The sequence below is a fragment of the Grus americana genome, chromosome 5, assembly GCF_028858705.1.
Source record: "Grus americana isolate bGruAme1 chromosome 5, bGruAme1.mat, whole genome shotgun sequence".
Classification (NCBI taxonomy): Eukaryota; Metazoa; Chordata; class Aves; order Gruiformes; family Gruidae; genus Grus; species Grus americana.
Window position 1 is genome coordinate 15,430,685 of NC_072856.1, and position 21,129 is coordinate 15,451,813.

General features: G+C 37.3%; 1 protein-coding gene across 12 annotated transcripts in view; it reads right to left on the reverse strand.

Moving 5' to 3' along the window:
• Nucleotides 1-21,129, reverse strand: part of PLEKHA7 (pleckstrin homology domain containing A7) — a 164,552-nt gene that overhangs the window by 104,401 nt on the left and 39,022 nt on the right. For 2 of the 12 annotated variants that reach the window (XM_054827163.1, XM_054827161.1), the window contains exon 1: nucleotides 18,219-18,383. The exons of 7 other annotated variants lie outside the window; for them this stretch is intronic. In XM_054827163.1, coding sequence (XP_054683138.1) covers nucleotides 18,219-18,238 — 20 coding nt within the window. In that variant the 5' untranslated portion in view covers nucleotides 18,239-18,383. Of the gene's footprint in view, nucleotides 1-6,246; nucleotides 6,627-17,639; nucleotides 17,847-18,218; nucleotides 18,384-21,129 lie in introns of those variants that run through there. 3 more of the 12 variants (XM_054827162.1, XM_054827160.1, XM_054827164.1) reach the window with 2 other exon arrangements.

Consider the following 21,129-nt stretch of genomic DNA (forward strand, 5'->3'; position numbering starts at 1 on the left):
CTCGTCTTTAACAGTTTTCCTATCATTTTGTCTTCTCAGAGAGCAGCCTGTACTTAAGATTTATTCCCTGCAAGCAAAACTCTTTTTTCAAGTTCAATCTTGCTTAATGAGTTACTTTTTATTACGTGAAGCTTTTTAATGCGTTGTTTGTTCTGTCAAGCCCAAATAACTGCTGACATTCTAATCATGAGGCTCCTTGGAGAAAAAAAAGGTTGGGGTTTTTTTGTTTTGTTTAAAAGCAATCTCTACAGTTACCTGTAAAGCAATTATATAATGTTTAAACCATTTTAATATAAAAATAGCCCACCTACATTTTAAATATTGCAGAGGATAAAAATATATAAAACTGAACTGTCTCCTTCAGATTTTGATCTTTCCCTCTCTTACTTAAATCTGAACATAATATATTCCTTTTTAGATATAGAAGAGAGAGCTAGTGATAGCAGCACCAGCTTTCTTCACTAGTTCTTCCCAAGTCCTGAAAAAGGAATTATCCATCTAAAAAGCAGAGACTGATCTCCCTCTCCCAGTATGAAAGCTACGTTTTACTGTAGGCATATATAAAAATCCAATTCTACGGGGAAACAGCTTCTAAGGCCAGCTTGAATTTAGCACACCATGTTATTGCATATACATTGTCAATTTTGTCAAAAAAACTGCCCTCCCCTTTCTCCTCCTCTTCTCCCTACAGGGGAAAGGGAACAGCTCTGAACCAAAGAACAAAAAATACAGGAAGTTTTGCTCAGGTGATTTAGTTATTCCAAGAAAAATGCAACTGTAAATCCCTGTCATACACATGCATATTGCTAAGCATTCAGAACAGCAACATTAAATAGTTACCCAGGAGTTTGGGTAATGCTACCAAACCAGCAAATATTTTAATATATTTTTTGTTATTCTTGATTGCTATTTGCCTGACCTCATTATTTCTCAAAGATTTTAGTTTAAACTTGTCAGATTATGCTACAACCTCGTCAGATTATGCCACAAAGAAAACTCAGTAATTGTTTTGTTTCTTTGAAAGCACTCACTTTCTCCTTATGCTTTACAACATGGAGGTGATCAAGATTTATTGCTCTAAAATACAGCAGCATTTTTGTTTTTTTTTAATTTAAGAAATGGATGCTAATTAAAGACCAACATTTGAAGTGGGCAGTGGCTCCCTCCTCAAAGGAAAAGCAGTAGCTTAATACTGCAAGATCTCTTCCCTTTCCACAGTCAAGCACTGTCAGTGTGTTGCTTAGTTTCAATTATAATAGCTTATTTACGATATTGCTACGACTGGATGGAATCTGCATTACTGCATTTGCAATCAGCTGCACAGATGCAATTGACTCATCTTGAATTTACAAAATTACAAGTTTTCACTCCCCCCCACCGAATTCCTTCCCCCTCCTCCCTTTTCTTTTTTAGCAGACAGAAAAAGTATAATAGCATGCACAATTGCAAGGAAGTCTTGATCTGAACAGCAGTCTTTTGTTGTGAACATGGCTTCCATCAACTTCCCTAGAAGATGAAATTCCAGTATTACAAAGGGCTGCAGAAGGTTCTGATACTGGTTAGGCCAATGGGCTATGGTAGCCCTGATAAACCCCAAGAACTGTTTTGCTACTTTGAATGTGTCTACTGAAAATGATAACATCTCTGAACTATGCAGAACACCCAGGTCTTGACCTCTATGCTTTTGTGTCAAAAATAAGAAGATCCCTTCTAAAGAGGAGTCTTCTTATGAAGACTATCACAGTCCACCAGAACTCCAACTACATTACAGAAACACTAGTAATTGCTCCATAGCTGAGACAGGGTTGGCTTTTGTATTATCTCACATTTCTGTGTGAGGAAAGAGATGTAACTCCTCCTACTCAGAAAAGTCCTCCTACTCAAAATTGGTTTTGAATGTGCATTTTTGAGGCAAACATAAAAACAATGACCATTTTCTAAAATGGCTACAACCTACTAATATCCCAGTGGAGCTGAAAGCTTTGTCTTCTCTTGTCAAGTATGGCTAGGACACTAGATATCTTCCTTTTCTCTTTGCCAAAGAAAAACTCACAAGGCTACTGTCTTCTCTAGCAGCCTAAAGCAGTGAGAGATGGGAAACATCCCTACACACAAGGTCTCTTGCCATACCAGGGTAAGTGGGAAAATGACATGAGCACAGCCTTTGCAAACTCTGCCAGAGAAAGCTTTGTTCTTAATCTCTACTGATGAGGCTTATGAAAATCAGAGCATTGTAAGCATATTTTCAAAGACTTTTGAACAGACTTCCTTCTACACTATACAATATATGAAAGAAAATTAACATTACAACATTAAGCAGGTGAAAAAATGCAAGCTACGTGGCTAATGCCATTCCAGCCACTGTAAGATGGCACATAACAGGATTACTTGCATGCATTGACTACCGTTTAAAGTTTAGCCACCAATACTAATTGTACATTTGCTGCTACTTATCTTAAAATACAGGAATCTTAGATGGTAATATTTTCTTTGAATTTCCATATTAAATATCAAATCTGTAAAAAACAAAGACTGTATGTTACTTAGTGTTTTTCAATCACATGGAGTATTTCCTACAACTAATCACCTAGATCAGATCTCTTATGTTGTGCCATAAAAGAAACAGGAAATTTGTTATCAATCAATAAATTCTATTAATCTGTATTTTTTTCCCAAATATGGCAAAGCTCCCAAGAAACTCCAATTCTGCATTACACAGATACATAAATGAGTTACAATATGGCTCAGAAATACAGTACCCAAGATGAACTCCTGATTTACGCAATTCCATAATTTACAGCCAAGAGACCATGCCACTCCAATTCATCTAGTTTTGGAGACTGTATCTTGGTCATCTCCAAGTATAAACAATGTCATAGAATAGCAGAATGGTTTGGGTTGGAAGGAACCTTCAAGATCATCTAGTTCCAACCCCCCTGCCATGGGCAGGGACACCTTCCACTAGACCAGGGTGCTCACAGCGCCATCCAACCTGGCCTTGAACACTTCCAGGGAGGGAGCAACCACAACTTCTCTGGGCAACCTGTTCCTGTGTCTCACCACCCTCACAGTAAAGAATTTCTTCCTAATATCTAATCTAAATCTACCCTCCTTCCATTGAAAACTGTTACCCCTTGTCCTGTCACTACACTCCCTGATAAACAGTCCCTCACCATCTTTCCCGTAGGCCCCCTTTAAAGTACTGGAAGGCTGCTGTAAGGCCTCCCTGAAGCCTTCTCTTCTCCAGGCTGAACAACCCCAACTGCCTCAGCCTGTTCACATAGGAGAGGTGCTCCAGCCCTCTGATCGTCTTTGTAGCCCTCCTCTGGACTCCCTCCAACAGCTCCATGTCCTCCTTATGTTGGGGGCCCCAGAGCTGACCACAGTACTCCAGGTGGGGTCTCACCAGAGTGGAGCAGAGTGGGAGAATCACCTCCCTCAACCTGCTCATGCTTCTTTTGATGCAGCCCAGGATACAGTTGGCTTTCTGGGCTGCAAGCACACATTGCTGGCTAAAGTTGATGCTTTCATCAAGCAACACCTCCAAGTCCTTCTCCTCAGGGCTGCTCTCAATCCATTCTCCACCCAGCCTGTAGCTGCGCTTGGGATTGCGCTGACCCACGTGCAGGACCTTGCACTTGGCGCTGTTGAACTTCATGCAGTTTGCACAGGCCCACTTCTCAAGCCTGTCAAGGTCCCTCTGGATGGCATCCCTTCCCCTCAGTATGTCAAACACACCACAGACCTTGATGCCATCGGCAAACTTGCTGAGGGTGCACTCAATCCCACTGACTGTATTACCAACAAAGATGTCTCAAGCAATCTTTAGAAAACCATAAATGAACAAAACACTGATTGCACACTCCTCCAGAACAGGCTATCATCAATACTCTGGACCACACTTCCACACAAATATCATGCCAAAATTATTACTCCTTATGTGTAACTGAAAACACAATCCATTCCAAACACCATGCAATTCCAATGATAATTCTGATCTCTAGAAAATTAACCTTGCCTACACAAAAGGCAAAGTTTCCTGAAGACAGAGCTTCTCCAGAACTCTGTTCAAGATTTGATGCCATCCCAGATGCAAGTCACATTAGATTAATGTCTCTGCCAACATACAAATTTAGCATAATGTATACTAACCTTCCCCACTTCATAGAGATCACAAATCAATTATGATAAACAGTAGTCTCGCTGCCTATTTATTTTATTGGAAAATGTGCACTCACCAGAATATGACAACTAGAGTGGAATAAAAATCCTAATTCAGTCCTGTCTCTGTAAGCTATATTACTCCCCAGACAATCAGATGTACGTTACTATTCTGAAGGAAAATTCTGCACTGATGATGAGCTCTAAAATGACTGCTCCATAGTTGGAGCAAGTTATCAGTGGTTGTACACAATGTAAAGAATTTCTTTTTATACCTACCAGAACAAAAACAGAGTTGCAAAGCCAGGATGACTTAGTGATGAAAGGAAATAAGTCCACCCAATTCTACATACATAAAATAGGATTTAATGATCTCAGTTGCATACCACAGAAACTAATTATCTTATCTGAAAATTATTAAACACAGGCTTCATTGAAAGGCAGAATAACTATTTAAAAACAGGTAAGAAACAGAGAGGAGAGAATTAAAAACAAAATGCAGTTAAACAACTGAGATCCAGAAGTTCAGGAACTTCAATCTATCTCTTCTCACAACAGAAAGGTGAGGATTTAGAACTCACTCACGAGACCTTCATTCAGTCCAGAAGGTCACTGTGGAAATCAGGGAGATGGGTGTTAGGCTCTGATTATTTTGATTTTAGGGAGCAGGAGTAAAAAGGTGTGTGATTGACTAAGCACCTAGCATACTTTTAGGCAGAGAAGGCTTTTACATCAACTGTCATTTACTGAATTTCTGTCATCTTTAATTTCCAGCTTATTCATGCCTATTAACACAAAAAAGGCCAGAAAAGAGAAGAAAAGCTACCAGACTTCAGCATCTTCCAAAGTTAGGTCAAAGGACAACAATCATGAGCAATCATTGTGGCTGACCTCTAAACAGCTAACTCTGGTTTCAATAAAACCCTACTGGTATACCTTTGACCAGACGGCCTGGTAGCGCTACAGAGATACAAATATGCAAAGAAGTGCAGAGATTTATTTCAAGAAACACACAGAAAAGTGATTAAGTGAACACTGTGCAGAACCACTTTTGTTTCTATTCACAAATGACTATCACTGCAGCCTTACAAAACTAACCCATAGCACTGTATATGCTGCAGTTTACAAAGATTATTTGTCAGGTTCATTCTCTAGATATGAACATGTTAATAATTAACTTCTTCTCTTATCCTACTCTTCAAACGTGTTACAGAAAGATGAGTAATAGTACAAAACTCCTGTTCCAACTCCGATTGTCCCCTCCCTCTGTTATTGTTGCAGCATGAGAGGCAGGGACTTCAGATTTAGACACAATAAACACAGGTTACATTCCTTTATTAAGGTGTGCCAGAAACCTGAGATCTTTCAGCCAAAGAAGTATTGTAACACATTCCCTCTAATTATTGCACAATATTACAGTCTTCCACAGCAGGAACAGTAATTTCATGGTTAGAATCCAACCCATTCACTAGAAAACTGTTACACAGCACCCTCAGAAAGAAGGATTTTTATTAAAACAAGACTGTGAATCAAAAAGATAAAACAATATGAAGCTTGTATGATTAAGCTTTATCATAATGCTATCATTCATCACCTTTCTACACGTGCACACTTTTTGTGAATTGTCTCAAAAGCATAATGACAATAAGTACTTTTGTTTATTTACCTTATGCAATTCTGCATGAAAAGACTTAAAATTATTCATGTTTCCAGAAATCTGTGTAATTTCCAATTCTCCACACTGTAGATATCTGGTTCCTAGAAAATGACTGAAATACCTGAATACATAACTCACTTAAAAAATCTCCAGGGTTACAACTTCATTTTTCCAGTTAGAAAAAACTCTCAAAACATTTAGTATCTTTAGAGATAAAAAAAATATTTTTATTTAAATAAATGCAAACCTAATTATAAAGTCAGGCACAAAGCATTCAAAAATGTATTTATGTTTTCCGGCTTCATAATTTCTGATTTCATAATTTTTTTCAGAGAACAAAGAAATGGAAACAAAATTCTTATCACAAGCATCATGCTACAGCTCTACATGTCAGTGCATTAAAAGATAAAACTTAAAACACGATATACCTGCATGACACCTGGAAGAATGGATATCCCGGCAGAGGAACAGAGTTTGAAAATCCAGACTGACTCGACATTGCCGTCAGGTATTGTATCCAATTAAATCGCTTCTATATTCCATATGTTAATTCCTTACCAAAAAAAAAAAAAAAGACTACGTATGTAGCCATCTGTACGTTTGTTCAAAGCTAACTAAAAAGAAACCAAGTGCATATTCCAAGGTCTTGAAGATTCTGCCTGCATTTCAAACTGCTTCCTCAGTAGTGAAATTCCTAAAAGCCAACACCCTCATGACATCACATACTACAAAATCATAAACATGTAATTGTTTCAGTAAAGCAAGGACAGCCCGTCGGTTTTGACTCGACATAAAATCCTGCACCGCATTCTTCAAAGCACAGTGCCTTTCAGGCTGGCGAAAGGCAGAGACCTGCTGTCTTAAACAGCAGCCCTGCTTTGGCAGTCAGCCAGCAACCAGCAGAACTTATTGCCAATGCCGCAAATCCCTCCTATCAGCTAATGAAGAACCAGACTGCAGGTGAAACACGATTTTTAGCCCACGACAAGAATTTCCTTGAAAATGCATGAGATCCATGACCTTGAACTTAGTGACAAAGATTTCTTTTAAAAATTTCAGTGAAATGTATAATGCATACATGTTTTATAAGCAACATCAGATTGCATTGCACATTACAGTAGTGTGAAAAAATCATACTGAGTTCTTCCCTGCTAAAAAAGAATCCTATCACGCTACACTCTCAACTACGGGAAAGCAGGAGGGAAGGATAGAAGGTGGAATCTTAAACTACATTATTTAAGCTACTGAATATAGAAATAAAATTATGTGCATGCATTCCTATAGTATTTTACTACAGCTTAAATCAAAGAAATATCAAAAGCGAGGCTTCTTTTGATACACAGTACAGCTGTAAGTTACGTGAAAGTTTATTTGGGCATGCCTTGCTCAAGAGAGGAAAAGACAACTGGAAAGCAGGAAGACATGTGAGTAGCCACAGTATAGCCCAGTGGCATGACTAATGTCAAATAGACTTAAATGATTATCTACCTACACCAGCCTTAGAGTAAAGAAGGTGTATAGTGCCCTCACATGAAGACTTGCTTAGTTTAAGCAAGATAGTAAATAAAACAGATTTTAAAATTATTTCATTATCTGTGCTAGCTGCACTGGAAAACATGAAAATGTTGAATTTAATACCTCTATCCCATGACATATAATTTACATAATATTTTATTGTCTCTCAGTGTTGCAAAAAAGACTGAATTGGTTTCACTTGGTTTATCACAAGTTTATAATCAACATCCTAGTCATTAGGAAAATGGTACAAAACTTTGTCACTATTCTAGGAACCTTTTAAACTCTGATTGAAAGGAATGGGAGCTTGTTCTTCTACCTTAAATGTATCTGAAATCTAAAACTAAAATCTCATCTCAGTGAAATGTTTCATTTCTTTTTCATATAACTGTTTTTATAGTGTTTTAACAGCATTGTGATGTTTTGCATTGCCTCACTATTATTTGTGAAGGTGTAAAAAAAGAAAAAAAAGGCGGTTTATTTGTGAAACACAATAAGAACATTTCAAATGGAGATAAAACAGTAGGGGAAAAAACCCAAAATGATCAACACTGAAGAATAAGGGCTTGGTCCTCAAAAAAAATGGGAATGCTTATTAATTAGCTCTGCACACTGTCACACATAGAGCTCAGTCAAGTAATTGACTGTTCCCACCAGCTACAACTTGGGGAATCACAAGCCGTTTTACACAATAAATACAACGTACACTTGCACACAGAGTAATATGCAGATACCATACAGCACTGCACACAGCACCAATTTCTGAAGTCCTATAAAAATGCCAGGACAATACAAAGAGAGTACAGTTTGCCCAGAGAAGTAATTTTTTTTTTTTTTTTTTTTTTATTAGCCCAACTGATATGTCTGGAAAAAAACAAGCAAGCTTCTGGGCACATCATTTTGCAGAAATCTTTATACCTCTCCCGGCTGTAAAGAAAAAGCTTGAAAAGGCAATTCAGGCACGAATGATGCTGTGGTATCAGCTGAATTTTTACAAACATAATCTCTCTCGTGTCTAGCACAGAGCATTAATTCTAAACCCCGCAACTCTCAAAAACCACACAGGTAACAGCATGTGAGAGGCAGAGAAAACTCTACCAGGCCTGTCCAAGTCACCTTTCCCTGCCACCTCATCAGAGATGTGCGGATAGGTAGTTAGCTTTCATCCCTACTGCCACAGCCGTTGAGGGCCATGTAAGTCATTCTGCTACACTGCTGCGGTTGGACCTGAGTCAGCTTGCATGTGCATCCCCAAAGCACTTACATTTCTATCCTGTATATTTACTCATTTTTTATTTGGTACCTCCTTGACACTGATAATCACAGCATTAACACATTTATCCAGTAATGCTCATATCTGAATAATTCTTCTTAGTCCCAACCAGGATTTAGGGTGTTTCCATTTGATTTGCCAGCTGAAAAGAATGTTAGTGTCAAGTCAGCAGATTACAGGCTTATATACCAAGAGTCTTGAAGGCTGCCAGTGGCTCACCGTGCCATTTTGCAAAAAAAATCACTTATTCCCTTAATGCCTAGCTTATCCACATAATAAGGAAAATACTGGCTGACAGCAAAAGAATGATGTGAGGTTACATTTTTTTTTGTAATTAAGTATTGAAATCCTCTGATTAAAGATTTATAAAGGCATAAAACAGCTATAGCATTTGAGGGAAAAGATGTGTGGGAATATTCAGAATACAGCTTTCTTTTTGTCTCCTGCTCCTAGCTCTAACACAACTGAAGCATTATTGCTCTGAAATTTCAATTTAAATATAAAAGCCATTTAAATTTTAAAATGTGGTGGAAACTATGCAGTTTTTTAACAGGTGGACAACATTACATAGCATTTATAGATGGGGATAAGTGAGATGACAATAGGCAGACAAAAACTGAATTTAAGATGATCTTTACAGAAGCAGAGTCTTTCATTGGTAATCATCATACCAGTTCAGTGATTTAGAAACAGGAAGAAAAAGTGTGGCATAAGAAGGGAGAAAGGGGGAAGAGAAAATCTGATAAGGACCAAAAAAAAAAAATTCCGCACAAAAATACCCAAGATTTACCAAGTGCCCCTTTAATTTCTTTCCTCATGCACACTCGATTACAGAACAGAACTACTTCTGGGATCCACACCTACTTGCCAAACAACACCTCCAATAAAAGAGACAAGTGGGTTTCATTCCAAATGCAGTCATGTTTGTTTGCATTTCACTTCCCTGTTTTAGTGCCAACAAACTTACTTAAAAATAACCACATCAGTATTGTTTCGCATAGCGTGCCATGGAGTACTTATTACTTTTCTGGAACAAAATTAAACAAAGAAAATAAGTTTGAGGCACTAATACTGTGTGTTCCATAATTTACAGTGACCTTAATACTGAAGTACCTGAACTGTTAGCTGTTACAGCATTTAATGCTGCTAGTTGAAAAGGTATACAATACTTAACTGAGGCGTAACTGCACTTCAAAAAGCAAGGATAAGCTGAAAGACTGGAAAAGAGCAAGTGCATGACTGCTTTCAGGTATTTCAAACAAGTACTATCCTTGGTAAACAAATGAAAATTGGTTTAAACAAAAAAGGCAGACTGAAGGAGAAATAGAAACGAATCTCATTACTGGAATCTAAATCAACTTCTTCAAGTTTAGAAGTGAAAGCAGGCACACTGTAGACAGTTATGTGATGATATATGAAAATGCATATAAAATGTTTAGCATTCATAAAAACAGAATGGTGTCATGCAGAAATTATTGTAACATCAATACCATTAATCAGTAATTTACTCTTATACAAGATGTTATATTTGATATTTTCCCTGCCTGCTAAGAAATATATTACAGATACTAAAACAGAAGGAAAAATATAGATAAAGTAGGAAAAAAATCATTACATGGAGTTTGAAAATAACAGTATTACATACAAAGAAAACATTACAAAGATATTCAATATAATGAGCAATACTTAGAAGACATAACGGAAAGTCTTTTTTTCCTTTCTGTACAAAACACAAGAATAGGGAAATATTAGACAACGCTGAAGAATAATGGGAAATTTGAAACTGAAGGACACTATCACTGAAAACCCAAAACTCATCCAGAGTTAGAGACTAACTGAATATTTATATAGGGAAAAATAAAAACAGAACCAAACCAAAACAAAACCACAAAAAAACCCCAAACAAACCCAGAAGTGATAAAAGAAAAGCCCTGGAAGGAAAGAGGACTTGAAAACAACACCAGAACTTGGGAGAAACCATCCCAAGCATTATTTAACCTAACTGCCACAGGACATGTTTCGCTCTTTTCTGAGGCAGACTAGTGGGTTCAGTGATAATGCATAATCTCTGCTGCACTCCTAAACTGTTGGTCAAACTACTTAACTAAGATTATTCTTTGTTCAGCCTAGTTTCCTAAGAAAACTGAAGCGATCATTGCCACATAAACAGATACAGAATAGACAGGTTAGCTGTTGTTTTCAGGTAGGCTACCTAATGAAAAATAAAGTGTGCAACCTGTGAAAGAAAAGAGGCAGCATGTGAAGTTGTTTGTATTCTGACTTCATTCTGCTCTGTTCACCTTTTGGTAGCTTTCAATTTCTCCAACCCCTCTCTCCCTCCTGCTGCTAAGGGAGCTTTCTTGCCATATGCATGGCATTATCCAGGTAGGCCTATTGCAAGCTTGTTCAGCTTGATAGCCCATTTATCCAGCCTAGAGACAGCTGACTGTTACCCATCCTCATCCTCACATCATTCCCAGTAAGATCTCTGAAAAGAAGTAAACATCCCACAGAGCAAGCAACAGTTGATTAAACAACTAAGTGTTGCACACTTCACAAAGACATTGACATTTCCCCACATTTTCTCCATATACTCCCTGTCTATATACTGTTGTTCTGAAATATGTCTAGTGATGCTGGCACAAAACTGATTCAAAAGTCAAGATTCCCAAGAAAAGCAAGACTCTCCACTTAGCTGCTCAAGCTTGTCTGTTTCTTATTTATTTTTAGAAGGAAACAGCGGGTATAAAGCTACCCTCGCAAACTGAATATTGGAATACAAAGTTAGCATCCCTCATGATACAAAAATAAATGAAATCTCCTATGGAAGGAGCTTTAAATTTGTAGTTGGGCCCCATGTTAGCCATTGAAATACTGGGTAGGCCAAATGAAAAAGTAGTGGGGGGGGTGAGGGGAAAGAGACACAGATCTACTTACTCCTTCCTTGGTATCCAGGTGTGAGATTTGAACTCCACTGGCTATTACCAAATACTAGTATCAAAAACAACATACAGGTTTTAAGACTTTTCAAGCACTATTCAATCCTCCATCATCTGTCTCCTTAAGTCTGTCTTTGTTCTTCTCAACCAGGCATCAGAGGTGGATCTTGGCACCCTCCACAGAAAAGAGCCATCGCCCAGCCATCCTGTACAGCAGTTAAGAGTCCACTCTGGGATGCAAACCAGAGCACAGAAATGTAAAACCCAGCTATTCTAGGTCATTCTTTCACTTCACTTTAGGGAAGACTCTCAGTGGCAAAATGCCTGCATTTTCCCTTGCGTACACTTTAAAGAGGGAAAAATGTCTTCCCAAACCTAATTTTACAGGTATGAAAATATGTAAGAATTATGTACAACCTGGCTTTCAGCTGCTTCTGCAACACTCAAGTTGCAAAAAGGTTCCTTTGAAGCAACTTGCGTACCATGTGAAATTCTTGAGAAAGGCATCTTTTGCAAGACAAAATGTCAATGCACTCCTCTCTGTGACCATGCAGGCTTGTAAGAGTGATGGAACTCCATAAAGTAGAAATAAAGAGGGCCTTGAAGTGTAAAGTATCTGAAATTTAACATATTTATTTCCATTAGAGATTTGTCCTTCAAAGAATAAATAAGTAAAACTAACTGCAAGATATAGCAGTAGGTTTTATTTTAGATATAGACACATTTCTGCACCCAAAAGCTTAATCTTAAAATGCCACATATGAAAGCAAACAATTCTGATTCACTCCATGCTCCTCTTCAGAGACACAGAAGTCATACAGAGACATCAGCAGCACTGGCTTAAAACTAGTTGTCCTCTAGACAGACATCAGCTTCCATGTGTTCTGAACGTCATTCCAGGAATCAGTCGTTAAAAATACACAGTAAAAAAAGCTAAATACTACTTGACAAAATGAACTTCAGAAGACAGTGGGTTTGGAAGAATTCAATAATGAATACTTCATTTGGTAGATTTTTAAAAAATAGTAAGTCTGGCTTGAGCCTTTCTGTCAGAGTCTGAAGCTAGATTTTAAAAATTCCTACACCTGAAACAAAGCCTCAAATTTACTCTATAAACATCTGAGAATTCATAGAGGAGTTACTAGGACTGATACATCTGCTTGCTACCTTAGTCCTTCCAGATATTCTTAACTGGATTAAGAAATAATATTTTTAATGTCTTTGTTCCAATCTGGAACAAAAAAGTAAGTTATTAAATTCTCATCTAAACTAGAATTTTGTTTTTCACCCAAACATAAAACTGCTCTTAGCTACTTGACAACTAGACAGACTGTGAAGATGCTGAAAAGTCCAACACCAGGGTCCTGACTTGCAAGGCCATCTAAACAGCATTACCCAAAAGCCATTCCAGCTACAAGCAGCTACGGTGCAGCCTGCACAGCCTCCATTGGCCTGACACATTCTAATTCTACACCATGTAAAAAACCCACAGCTTAAGTACTAATGACACATCACCATTAGTACTTGAAAGCACATCTTCCTGGCCTTTGTGCCCAAACTGGAGGTGGCACACCTCCCTCTCTTGCATCTTCCACTCTTCCTGGAAGTTGCCACTCCTCATTTATAAGTAGCTTAAGGCTCCATTCCTTCTAGTCTCCTCTGGGTGCTCAAGAGACAGGATCCTTCTTTGGGCTTCACATATTCATACTGCTATCATCCCTCTACCGTAACGTCCCATGGCACCTACAGACACAACGTTTTAGCACCCGAATCTGTAACAATCAACAATACAGAATGGCTGGAGGGCCACATGGAGTATGTACCAGCAGCAACTTAGCCCTGTTCACAAAAGGGCTCTTTATGGCAAAATATCTGTTCAGGGAGTTAGCTTGAACAATGCTGTTTACTACCGTACCTCAAAGCAAAAGGAGGTACGCTGTTGCATGTAAAACCTGCATCACTAAAAAGCCAAAACAGAAGCTCTCATGCCCAGAAACAATCACCACCCGTGCAACTCCTGTGCAATACTGTGTTTTACACTGCTGCTTCCCCACTCCTCGCACATTGCACCTTCAGAGATTTTTAAACAAAAACAGAACTCAGTTTCTGTTTTCAGTTACAGCACTTATTTTTTATGGTTTTATTCTGAACGTAGAAGGTGGGATGGGTAACTAAGCAATTGCAAGCAGAAACCTAAAGCTCCTAGACCAAAAAAAGCCATTTCAGGAGCCTGGAGCCGTAACAGCCAAATTTTATTTGACATAATTATTTCACTTATTCCACATCTCAGGTAACTTGTACCACCATATGTTTCAACAGTCAGCCATGATTTCTCAATGGCTCTCACAAATATTGCGTGATAGCAAATATGGGAAGAAAGCATGCACTAGAATTGAGATTAATAAACTGCAACCTTGATCTAGATGTCAGATAACCAATGCACGTTTCTTTACTGTTTAGCAAACGTTCAGGCAGAAGCTAAACAACTTTTTATTGTGGCCAAAGGTTCTCAATTGATTCATGAACAACCAAACAGTTGGCATCCTGCCTGCCAGAGAGATAACCCTGTCCTGTTGAACTACAGCAGTGAATCCTCCTGCCTGCAAACCTAAAACCACAATGAAGTGGCTATATAACCAGGTACCGTGTTCTCAACCAGGCCCTTCAGCCGGCTAAATTAGTCTACAACAATTTGCAGAATGAGCAAGAAAAATTCTTCTCAACAATAAAACACGAGGATATCTTCTGGGGCAGAAGAAGAATATCTGGGCTGTAAATCAACATAGTGCATTAATGTCATGAAACCTCAGAGATAGAAAGGCATTGACCATGACATAGACTGGAAGGGAGAAGTATCCTCCTTACGACCTTGCCTTCCTCTCTCAACTGCAATTCCAGCTGAAACAATCAGCCACAAGTAACCTGCAATTGGAAACTAACTTCCAGGATTCACCTGATCGTTACTGATGGTCAGAGGTACACAGATGTTACTTATTCTGTACCTGTGCACATAAACAGACTATATTCAACATCTTTGAATTCCAACCTATGTAAACTTTGGGGGATGATCTCATCCTCAATGTTAGAGGAAACGTTACCCTCCACCATCAGGGTCACTCTGTATGATCCCCATGACCTTTACCAGAAAACAAAGTAAATGTATCACCTGGCCACACACATACCTATTACCAGCAATCCATCACCTGCCAGTAGACCGGAAGAGGGAGACTGCTCTTTTTGGAAAGCAAGAAGGTTCCCAGGCCACAGCACAGGGTGCAGTAGCGAGCATTGATGACACAGCATTTCATCATTGGAGTCTGGTTGGCCTGGCACTGCCCTCGCAGTGGCTTTGGAAGGAGGTGGCTAAAGGACTAAACACCTCTTCCCCCAAGCTTTACAGCATATGCAAATTATAAGGGCTGCTACCTGCAGTACGTTGAGGAAGCTCAGGTTGGTTATACCAGTCTGGTGGAGAAAGGCTGAATTCCAAAACAAATCAAGCAAAAAAAAACCCCAAAAAGCTAAAGAAGCCCAAACCGAACCAGAATCCCACTCAGTTCCTCATAAAAGTAAGTTCATTAACTATACAAGACTTTTCCAAACAGTTCTACAGAGCAAAGATTTTTAAGGCCCATACCAGGTATTGACTATTTTCAAAGACCATTTGGGAGTGATCATTCCATTTTCTGCTTACTGCATTTGTAAACACAAGAGTAAAATCTCATGTGCTGTTGTATCAGCAGGTATTCCACATTTCAGGTCAAAGAAAAATTAGAGAATCAAATTATATTCTCTCACTGTATGAAATAATTCCATCTTCTTAAATCTGAAATAACTCTTCCAAACAAAAAAAAAAAAAGCATGCATGAAGACATGACATTTTTATATAAAAAAATATGCAGAGCCTGAAATGGGATTAAACTACTTTATCCTCCTTAAAAATGAATTATACTGGATAGAGACAAATGTCTACTGCCAAGTGACAATGAAAATACTGAACTGAAAATCAACCAAAATTATTGAATAAAAGAAAAAGTCAGCCCAATAAACTTAAAAGAATAAACTTTTGCTAAAAATAAACAGGAAATCTAGTATTTCACTGAGTACGGATGCATGTAAACTGGACTGAAGTGATTTGATAAAAACAGTCACTACAAACATATGTAGAAGTCAGAATGCTGATGATATAAGCAATTTTTAAATTACTTTGAATTTAGAAGGCAAGTTCCTCTCTACTGTGATCCAAATAAATCTTAATTTACTTGAGCTACCAGAACATAGTAAGTTTCTCTCTCCAACAGACACGACTCATTAACACAAACTAAACAGATGCTTATTTAATGGCATCCCAACTTCAGCTTGCTGGTTCTTGATGAAGCTCCAGAGTGTATCATATACATCTCATAGGACTGCAAATAAGGAAGGCTGAGTCTATTTTTGATCTTCAGGATAAACCAAAGTCTTCTACATAAGAGGACTGTCAAACAGTGTCCTTTTTAACTCAGGCATATTTTACGTTAACAGCCCTGATAAATTCTTATCTATAAGAATAACCTATTCAGAATTCTTACTAGCAAATAAACCGTAACTACAATGCCTTATAAATTGTGCAAATCACGTATCAGATTACAGAAAAGCGTTACAATTAGAGGCAAATGAAAGACTGTTATTTCACTTCAAAGTTGGCAGTTTGTATAATTCAACATGCCTCAAACAAACAAAAGTAAAAAGAAACTGTAGAGTGTACAAACTCCTGAGGTCAGGGTGATAAATGAAACCACTCCCAAAATAAGCTTTCCTAATTAAGGCTTCTAAACCAGAGCTGGCTTGCATTCAGTTAATATCACTGTTACAAGTAATCTGAAATATTCTTGATAAAATATTTTTAGTATCAACTCCAGCATATTAAAACCAGTTGAAGGTCATTATGAAGATGAAAAAAAATAAAGTTCAGTCACAGGAAAGATAACAAATTCATCGCTAAAACTACAGAAAATATTTTGAAAACTCCTTACTTAAATCAGGTCAAGATTGTTTGTTTATAACTATCATCTTTATGTATTATAATCTGAGCATTAAAAAGAGGAATAATGTATCCATCTATTCCTGGATTACATCGACTGAACTCAAGTGTTTGTCCCCACAGGCACACCTGCACGACTAAAAGCAGGGTGAATCGCTTTTAGTTACAAGACAGAAACATGTATACATTCTTTTAGTCAATTTTATGTCATCCCAGCCTCCCTGAAGAAACATTTAATTTGCTTAATTAGACAGATGGCACTTTTTATTATACTGGTATTTGCTCACTGGACTTAAGAAATTTAATTTGCATAGCATCACTTTTTCATTTGCTAGGTCAATTCATGCACCACTGTCAATTCAGCACTACAAACTAAAGTAGAGATAAATCTATCCTATTCTCTGAAACTTAAATATTTCTTACTAGTCTTTTTAAACAATCCACTGTTTAAACTCGTCATTCTGTGTTGATATAAGAACTTATTTTGTTTCATTTTAGCATGTTCTTTGGTATGTCACTTTAATCTCAGAAGAAAATAATGCTAAAGAATCCTTTATATTCTGTTACATTCTTCTGATTGCCATTATCATACATGACTTTAGAAGAAATTAAACCATGAAATTAGACAATATAGAACAATTATCTGAGTAACAGTCACACTGTTAAGAACTGAACAGACTGCATAGAATTCTAAAAGAACAATGAGATTTATGGAAACAAAAAATTAAAAACCTAAAAGCACTATGAATGGCAGTGTGCAAGGTAACAGGGGCCACACGCTTTTCAAGGGCGTGGGATGCATTTCTATGCAAAACAGAGTAGACAAACAGGTTAAAATGTACACTGACTTATGCACACAAATAAAAATCACTAATTATATTTTGATTAATCTTCTGAAGCCTGTGAAGTGATTCATGTTTACAACACCAGACTAACCTTAGGTGCTTTGCCAAAAGGGAAGAGCTTTTTTTTTTTCCCCCTTCTCCTCGCTCCCCCTCCCCCCCCCCCCGAACAAGGATAAAAATGCAAAGGATATAGACTCAAACTTGGACAATAATACCTATGACTTACCATTATAAGAAATAGCTAGATGTTTTCCAAGGTAAGGCATAATTTCATTCACAACTGAGCTTCTGATTGCTAGAGAAATTTCATTATTGCAGAAGGCATTACAAATACTTCCACTCTTCATCCCTCATAATAAAATCCATTTTGAAATAATGCAAATATTTATTCTCTTTAATAAGAATTAATCACAAATTTGAAGGCAAAGTCCACAATGACTAAGAAACAATCCTACCCTTCTCATCAGGACCTTTCACAAGCGTGGAATGTAAGTACTGAGAGAGACCCAGTGTTAACAGTATGAGCCAGGAATATTCAACATTCATTGCCCTAATTATTTAAGATAACAGTACTCAACTTTCAGGCAGGTATTCTAATCGCAAAGCAAACTTTGAAAAACATGGTGCTAAATAAACACTGCACATTTAAAGTTACAGGATGGAAAACTCAAAAGGGTTAGCAAGAGATCAGAACAAAATCCTTATATTATCTCAGGCATTTAGTACGCGAAACACAGAAAAAAAAATACAGGGTTTCAAATGAAACACCACAATCTTTTTGCAAGGATTGAACACTGATACCTACCTAAGATAATACTTTTTCATAGCACTGTATACAGACCATCAGCTTCAGTCAGTCATTAACCGTTCTCATGATTAAGCCTGAAGCATTCCTAGGCATTCAAAAGTGAAGCACAGTCATTAAAAAGGATCACGCTTGCCCTCTCCCCATTTGCTGAAAAAAATCATTAACGCCTTCACTCCTCTCTTTCTGCCTAGGGAAAGAAAGAAAGGGGAGGGAAGAAGATTAGAGCAGAAGACCGCCTACCTCCCTGCCATCATTTCCTCCATCCACACATAGAAAAAGGACTCAAACTAGACTGAAACTAGTGGTTTCAGTGCTTCAGACTTAAGAGACACAAATCATAATTAGCTTGTTTTATGTAACTGACATAAGTTTGAACATTTAATGATAGTTGATTTTACACTGATTTTAAAACCACTCACTCCTGGAGACGCCCTAACATGACCACATCCACTTAGTGCCATCATTCTTTCACGTTTGAAGATAAAGGCAATGCATTTAAATATCAGATATCAAGAAACTGTAATTATATTATATCCCAGATAATTCCTAAACAGGAAATTGATGTTTTAATAGAGTTGCATTATTTTATTTACCTCTCAACATTAGTCCTTGGCCACACAACTTCTGCGGTCAAGATGACGGCAGTTTTGCATAATTACATTTGCAGACAATCACCTTCTGGGTTTCCTCCCATCTAGAACAAGTTAATCATCTTGATATAAAAAGCCAAATTAAATATAATCTTTCAAGAAAATATCCCTCCTCTTTGGAGCAAAGAGGAAACAGTTATTTCAAGCATGATTTTAATGGAAATTCTCATAAAATTGGAGCACTTTTAGGATGGGTGGATTAAATCTGTGAATTTCTCCTCAGAGGTATGAATTAAAAATCTCTGCAGGTTTGTAAGATATTAAATTTATTAAAAGAGCCTTGATGTGTTCCATGACTCCTACTTCAAAGTAACTAAATTATAGGGAATTATTATGTTTTATTTTAAAACTGCCTTCAAAATATTGCCTATCACAAAATGACTTCTGGTCCAATTGCTTCAGTAAGTTTAAAAATTTTCTGTGAAAAACTTCCACACAAACCAATTGGAATACTCACTGTAACTGCTCTTGGTAACTAAATTTTGCTTAACAATGTGTTAAAACAATTATCTAACATATTATGCTAATGTAAGTAGGTCACACTGTTTCTATTAGATTTGCCTTAAAGCTCTTCCTAATAAATCTAGTTGCAAGAGGTGTTTGCCTTTTTTTCTCTAAAAAGTTGTTCATTTAAAATTATTTATTAGGCAACCCACAGTCTTTAAGAGACTCAACATATTCTCTGCCAGTTATATCAAAGTACAGAAGATGTATTTTATATTAATTTTGTCATGCTGCAAACACACAGAGAAGTCTGTGTGAAAAACCATCATGTACAAATACACAACTGAAATTCTTTCCATATTTGGGAGGAGAAGCGGGCTGAAGGGAAGTGTTATTTATCATGAAGCTGCTACAACTTTACTCTCGTGGTTGAAAAGCTCTTCACAGCTCCCATGATCTTTGCTGTTATCTGTATTTGTATTATAGCTGTGCTCAAAAAAGGAAAATGCAAGGCATGACAAAATCAGAAGAGGTCCACCTTTATAGCTTAAGCATATAATAGCTATATTTACACATGGTATTGACTTAAAAATAAATATGTTTTGACTGAAATAAAATGCAAGGCAAACAATAAAAGGCAAAAGTATCATGCTCTTTTTATTAAGGGATATAATTTTTAAAGTAAGTTAAATAAATTAAAAATCTGTAAGACTACAAGCCTTCTGTTTCCTTTCCAGTTCACCAAATGTACATGTGAGATATTAAACTTTTTCCTAAGCTTTTATTTTACTCATCACCACAGGATCAAAAACTTCAAAGTTTGGAAATACCCCCATTACTCCTCATTTACCTTATAAATGAGATATGAAAATACATGCAAAGAAGTGGTTCTAGGAGTAAATGTTGTACAAGTACCTCCATTAAAACCTAACAGAAGATGAGATCTAGCGAGTAAGTGACAATCCATCCTAACTCAACATCTGGTTTTAATTACTTTACATTTTATTGCAGATGCACAGAAAGTTTTAAAAAAAAAAAAAAACACACCACCACTGATCTCTGCTTACTAGAAAATATTTTAAGCTGGAATCATAATGTTAATTCATCAGCAGTAACTTATTTTTGCTTTGAAATAATATTTACATAATGTTCCATCAGCGACCACGTCCCAGACAGTACTTCCTAAGGGTACATTAAAACCAGAAACAAGCACATACAAGGTTTAGGGCAACACCAGGAAGAAGCTGTTGTATACCAGCTGCACCATGCTGACAAAGTTTCACTCTTCCACTTTATACAAATGTAACAGTAATTACTGGCATAACCTGACACCAGTTCCCACATTGTTCATTCCCACAAACTACATGAGGCAGAAGGGGATGAATTTCTTCCTGCAGTGCTACACGTAATTGCTGAAATCCCAGTGTTCAGAATTGCCCGTAAATGCCTTCTCCACATTGAGCTACCAGTAAAATCAATTCTTACAACAACCCTGGCTGCAAGAGGTTTTTTGCCTATAGAAATTTTCAATCAACATGTCTGTTAAGTAATGTTTTTTAGATCGTTCTATCCAATTATTTTGGATATTTAAGCAACCACTTCTCTTCCCAGATTCTCCCAGTTCTCTCTATCACAACTTCACCATCCTGGTGACTCATTTTTTTCCTGCTCTGTTTTCAGAGGCACCTTGTGATCTCCCCAATACTCCAGCTGCTGCTTCTGCCCCAGACACCTTCTGAATTTAGGTACTGTCTATAACATGAAATCTTCTTATCGTATTCAGGCATTTGCAAAAAACAGCGTTGTTTTTTTTT